Source organism: Amphibalanus amphitrite, unplaced genomic scaffold (assembly GCF_019059575.1).
Source record: "Amphibalanus amphitrite isolate SeventyFive unplaced genomic scaffold, NRLGWU_Aamphi_draft 000297F_arrow, whole genome shotgun sequence".
Classification (NCBI taxonomy): Eukaryota; Metazoa; Arthropoda; class Thecostraca; order Balanomorpha; family Balanidae; genus Amphibalanus; species Amphibalanus amphitrite.
In genome coordinates, this window is record NW_024881792.1 from 631,762 (window position 1) to 637,920 (window position 6,159).

The 6,159-nt window shown below is 57.6% G+C and overlaps 1 protein-coding gene across 1 annotated transcript; it reads left to right on the forward strand.

Moving 5' to 3' along the window:
• Nucleotides 1-1,088: 1,088 nt before the first annotated feature.
• On the forward strand, nucleotides 1,089-2,672 carry LOC122387768. The gene has a single exon (XM_043378216.1). It carries the CDS (start codon nucleotides 1,089-1,091, stop codon nucleotides 2,670-2,672), a length of 1,584 nt encoding a protein of 527 aa, XP_043234151.1.
• The last annotated feature ends 3,487 nt before the right edge of the window (nucleotides 2,673-6,159 follow it).

The window sequence follows — 6,159 nt, forward strand, 5'->3', positions numbered from 1 at the left end:
TCTTCCACGTTCCTTCTGTCATTATAAAAAATAATAGGTATCATAATTGCTTCACTTCTTCTTTATATTCCAAGTATTGCTGCTGCAATTCATTACATCTCCCGTTAGTAAACCATTGCCCTATGGCCGCTAAAGTAAATAAGTGGAATGCGCCAGAAATTGTCAAAATCGCGCCAAAATAGCAAACTAAGATGAGAAAAAATAACCGCACCCCAACTCAGCCGGTATTTCGTCGCCTACAGCCAAGCTTTCCCTAGTGACCGATAGAGGCGCTGCTATCGATGTCCGCCCGTGCCGCCTAACGTACCCCATATCGTGTATCAAGTTGCCCCACAATTTTTCAACTTACCCCAAAAATCTTGCTTTGGTTTTCTGAATTTCACATAAAAGTGAATAGTCGTAAAGAAGTGAAAGTTTGCATGTGCTTTCCAAATTGATTCAGCTAGCATGTGACCAAATTTGGAGCAATTTCATTGAATAGCTTGGCCACTAAGTGCAGAAGACCAAAAAGTGTATCGCATAGCCCCACTCTCCCCTACTAGCCGGCCGCCGATCAGGGCTCTGGACACCTTTCCATGCTTCTATCCTCAGGATACTGAAATCCTTCTCCTCCACGCCGCAACCCCCTCCGGGCTGGACAGGCAACTTTATCTCATGCGGGCTGCTCCCTTGAAGCGGCACCGCTGCTCCCGAGGGAGCGCACCCCGTAGCCGGGTGCAGTGAGTGCCTTGGGGCTGGGTGGCCTGTCCTCTGGACGGGCTCAGCCCCGGCGACTCACTAGGGTGCCTGCCCAGACCAATGTCTCCCCCTAATTCCTATCATCCTTCCGGCTCTGCAATGGTCTTGTCGACCGAAAGGGCCTAACCCAACAAAACAAACAAACAAACGTCTGGACAACGAGTTGGCTGTTGTGATGTTGGCTGTTGGCTGTTGTGAGGCGCTCATTTGCTACCCTCGACGTGATTACGCTGCCCCTGCTGTACAAGTCTGTGGTGAGACCGTTCCTCGAGTATGGCAACATTGTATGGGGGCCATTTGGCAGAGTCAATCAAAAACGGTTGGAGCGGGTACAACGTCGAGCGACTCGCATGGTTGACACCATCAGACATCTCCCATACACCGAGCGTCTGCGCCGACTCGACATACCGTCGCTGTACTATCGTTGTCGCCGAGGGGACATGGTGACAGTGTTTCAGCTGTTCCATGGTGGCATGTCAGTGGTTCCTGAAGCGCTTCCGACCAGACACAGCTCCGACCGCACAAGGGTCGGAGGTCAATGGGTCAATGGGTCGATCGCGGAGGTCAATGGGTCACGGAGCCGGAACCGCCCATTCCGAGCTGGCCTGCCGCAGGGGTCCGTCCTCGCACCAACCCTGTTCACGCTGTGGTCGGCGGACCTCGTGGCGGCGCTGAAGCGGATCCCGGGCACCTCTGTCTTCCTGTACGCCGATGACACCGCAACACTGTGTTCCGGCGGTACGATAGCGGAAGCCAGGGACCGGGCTCAACAAGCGGCGGATGCCATAGCGAAATGGGCCCGCGACTGGAAGATGCGGCTGGCAGGAAGCAAAACGCAAGTTTTAGCCCTGTCGCAGCACTACGTCGACGCCCGGGACCTGTACATCCACGTAGACGGGGCACGAGTGGACGCTGGGAGACACCTTCACCTTCTCGGTGTAACCCTGGACCGGCAACTTCACATGGGCGAGCACTGCGCGCGCGTCCGGAAGAAGACCAAGCCGAGGATCGCACAGCTCCGTAAGATGACCGGGCGTTCCTGGGGTCTGCGGGAGCCACAGCTGCGAGTAGTAGCCAACGGCTACATCCGCGGTGCCCTGGAATACGCGGCGGCTGCATGGCTCCCTGCAGCGTCCGAGTCCCACGTAGAGCTACTGGAGATTGAGATGCGCGCCGCAGCCCGCGTTATCACCGGGTGCCCCGTGAGCACGCCGAGGGACCCGCTCCTCGCGGAAGCCGGTCTGGTTCCCGTGAGAGCACGCCGGGACCTGCTCGCTGCCAGACTGAGCTGTCTGGCAGCCTCACAAAGAAGCGGCGACCCACTGCGCGCGGTGGCCGAAGCAACGGCCCCACGGCGGCTCCGCACCACCACCGGCTGGCGCGACACGGGAGCGCGCGCCCTGGTGAGCGCGGGCGTGCGAGATGTACCTGTGGAGGAGCGCCTGCACGTCACCATCCCGCCGTGGATCGATGACACCAGGGTCCAGTTCAGACTTGACATCGGCAACCACATCAGCCGCACAGCACCACCCGACGTCCGGCGGGAGAGAGCGGAGGAGCATCTGGCCACCCTCCCAGACGACGCCGTATGGGTGTGGAGCGACGGCTCGGCGGAGGGAGGTGTCTCAGCCGGAGGGAGTGGAGCGCTGATAATCCTCCCCTCAGGCGAGGAACACGAGCTCCGAGCCCCTGCGGGCAGGATATGCAGCAGCACCCGCGCCGAATTGGTGGCGATCCGCGGGGCACTGGAGATGCTGCTGCGGCTGGAGGGCGGCCTGGCGGAGAGCCTGGTCATCGTCTGCGCCGACTCGCAGGCGGCGCTCGCCACACTGGCGAGTGGGGCTGGGAGCCAGGCGACAGCACTCGGCGCCGCCGTATGGCGACTGCTCCTGGTGTTGCCGGCGGCTCGCATTCTCCCCACCCGAAAATCGTAGATTTTCTGCGATTTTCGAACTCCCTAGAAACAACATAAAGGCACTTCGCTCAGAACGGAGACCATTCGGACACACCTCGCGCACCATTGTCCGGTACCAGTCGATCACTCGCGACGCTCACTCGACTGCGCCTGATGGGGTCTCAGAATGACCAAACGAAAGAAGTCGCGCAGCACCAGCATCGTCTGGTGATCATGTCGCCACTCAGCCTCGGTGGAAGCCTCGAGCTGCACCGATGGAGGCGTCTAGTGGACGACGAATGACCGGCGAGCGGTGCGGGTGGCGGCCGAATCGCTCAGCTCGGACTCCGCCATCTCAGCAGCCCGGCACCGGAGCCAGCGAGCGACTTCCTCAAGCCCCGACCGGGAAAGGAAATTAGGCAGCTCTGTCGACAAAATGTGACGCAATGTGAACGATAAACCAATGCATAAACTGGTTGCAACAAGGGCAACAAATGGGGACACATAAACGATGAACTGGTTCACAAGTAGTTGACAATCATTTCTTTACCGTTTCACTTGGCGATGAGCAAATCAATGTAGGAAAACATCATGGGGTTCAGCACTCGTGGCAGGAGTCATCTGAAGGGCCTGTACAGCAGTGGCAGAATCTCCTCTTTGGGTACTGCACACCCTCGAGACTCCACGGCCAGTTTGTCGAGCAGCACGTCACTCTCCTTGGCTGGGATTGAGTTCGTTCCAGGGTCATCGGCGGCGTTGGAGGCTGGGGAGGCTGTAGACGGCACTGCCGCTCCGGTGGCCGCACCGCCTCACTGACCGTCATCCGGTTACCGGTACGCTGCGGCCTGATGACCTCCCCACCATGCAGACGTGATGCCTTGGCCGGTGGCCCGTCATTCGCGGCTGCTGCTCGGTAGTTAGCCTTGCGACGCCGCTTCCACGACCTGGAAGAAGGCTTTTCGGACGGTCGCAGCTCCAGTTCCGGTGGCTGTATCACCGGTTGTGGCTCCTGAGAAGGGGCCTCATCAGTGTGCGGGCTTCGGGGCGTGTCCAGATCACACTTTTGCTTCTGTTGGAGACCTTGCTGTGAGGGACGCTGTGGTTCCTCGGTTCGCTCTTGGAGCCCGACACACTCGAGTGTGCCGGAGCCGATCACTGGGAGATCCGGCTCCTCGGCCACTGAGCTGCTGGTGTAGGACGCGTCGGATCCTTCATCCAGCGGCACTTTCAGCATCCTAGAATTCGTAGGACCGTGTCCTTCGACACGTACTGCCTGTAGATAGCAGGATTGTTTGATGCTCTGGACGCTGTATCGATGCTTTGGTTGATGTTGTTGACCGTTCCTGACCTCTGTGTCAGTGAAGCGGTTGCCGTCCCCTCGACCTGGATCCTGGCCCAGCTGTCCAGCAAGTGGTGCTGCGACAGGCTGTCCTCCAGTCTGATGATGGGAGGTGCCCGATGTTGGGGTGGGCACTGGAGCCACTGCTGGTGTCTGGTCGCGATGAAGTGATGTGTGATGAGGGCCGTGGCACAGTCTGCACGTGCCGCTCTTACAATCTTTGATGTAGTGTCGACCCAGACACTTGAAGCATGCTCCGGATCTTTTGACGATCCTCCAGCGATCGTCGACTGACATCTCTTGGTAGCGAGCACATCTGTCAAGACGATGTTGATCTTGCTTGCAGACTGTGCATATCCATGATCTTGACGGTTGCCCCTGCACCCTCTGAGCATGAAGGACACTGGTTGTTGATTTCAGCGCGAGTGGGTCCGTATCTTCACTCGCCTTGGTGCAGGTCAATTGTACTGACTCCTCTAGACATTCCACCTCCGCCTGAAGAAATTGGAGAAATGTGGCGAACTCGCTGCCCTGATCTCCAGCAGTTTGACTTCGCCTTTGCCTGGCCCATTGCAGCCTCCAGGGAGCGGGAATCTTTCCCTTCAGCACCGGAAGTAAGACGCTTCCGATGTTTGGCACCCTCATGGCTTCCAGTGAGCGTACACCTGCCGTCACCTCGTCCACCAAGCGCCTCAGAGCTTTGAGGTTGTCCGCGCTGGTGACGGCCGGCAGGTTCAGAAGCTTGGTGATGAGGAGGTCCTTGCGGATGTCGTCCTTCCCGAACCGGTCCTTGAGGATCTGTACAGCGACCATGTAGTTATCGGCTGTCAGCGGTAGTCCCTGGATCGCACGGGCTGCAGGTCCATCGAGATGTTGACGCAGGAAGCAGAGCTTCTGAACAGAGGAGTAACCCCTGTTCGTGTGAACGAATGCCTCGAAGAACTCCCAGAACTCCGGCCAGGCCAGCAGGTCACCTTTAAACCTAGGCACGGTGATGTCCAGCTTGAACATCGCCGAAGGCGCGGATGGTACTGGTGAGGCTTCGGCTTGCTCCGTCTGCGTCAGGAGGCGTTTCCCGAGACCGATGGCCTTGTGGAGGTCTGCGATGTGCGCCGACTCATCTTCAACGCCGAGCGCCTTCAGCTTCGACTCCAGGTTCTCCAGTACCTCCAGGTGACCCTCGCCGATCTCGATGTTGTAGTCGAGCTCGTACCGCGCGATGCTGTCGCTATCTCCATGGACTTGGGAGAATAGAGACTTTAACTCGTTTGTTAATTTTGTGGCCTTTGTGCGCTCCCTAGTGCGTTTGAGTTTAAACTGTTCAATCTCAGTTACGTTACTGCCCGTCTTATTCATTTTGAATGAACTGGGTGGTTCTGGCTATTCAGCACCTGTTGATTTTATCAGTACTGCGAGCACATCCGGCCCGGAGGACCAAATGTTGCCGGCGGCTCGCTGCGTGTGAGAGAACGTGGACTGTATCTTTAACGTCAGCGAAAGGAGGTACAAAATACCTGACGCCGTGTGTCGTGATCTTAGATATACTCCTTAACGGAAAGAATGTATACAAAATAGGTCTGTATTGTCTTCAAACGTGCGGGCAAGAAACATGCGGGCAAAACGAACGAGCAATATAATAAAATGAACGGTAAAATAACAACAGATGCTTAAAAACCCGGAGCGATATCCCAGGTTTTTAAAGGCAGAGGATAGCAGCCTTCATGGTGCAAAATAATTCAGCCGTGACCTATCAGGTGGGTAGCGGTCGGGGATCGGCGGGAGGTGGTGTCCGAGTCAGTACTGAATACTAACTGACGCACCGTCCGGCGGGAGACCCCGACCTCGGCTCGGTCTATCACGTGACAGGTCACTCGTTTGACGTATGCGGGCACCCGCACCGAGCCGGCGGCCGCGCGGAGCGGCCGCGCGAGCCGCGCTCAAAGTACCGGTGCACCCGGCCGCCGCGCCGGGTGGAACCACGATCGCCGGACGCACAATGTTACCGTACCGCAACATTTGGTCGCCGAACGGAGAGCGTTACATAACCGCAACATTCCGCGACATTCTCCCCACCCGAAAATCGCAGGCTTCTGCGATTTTCGAACTCCCGAAACACAACACAAAGACACGTCGCTCGACACGAAACCAAAATCTGACACTCCTCGCACACCACTGTCCGGTACCAGTC

Coding starts and splice junctions, on each gene's coding strand:
- LOC122387768 (XM_043378216.1), top strand. CDS start 1,089: ATGGTTGACACCATCAGACATCTCCCATACACCGAGCGTCTGCGCCGA.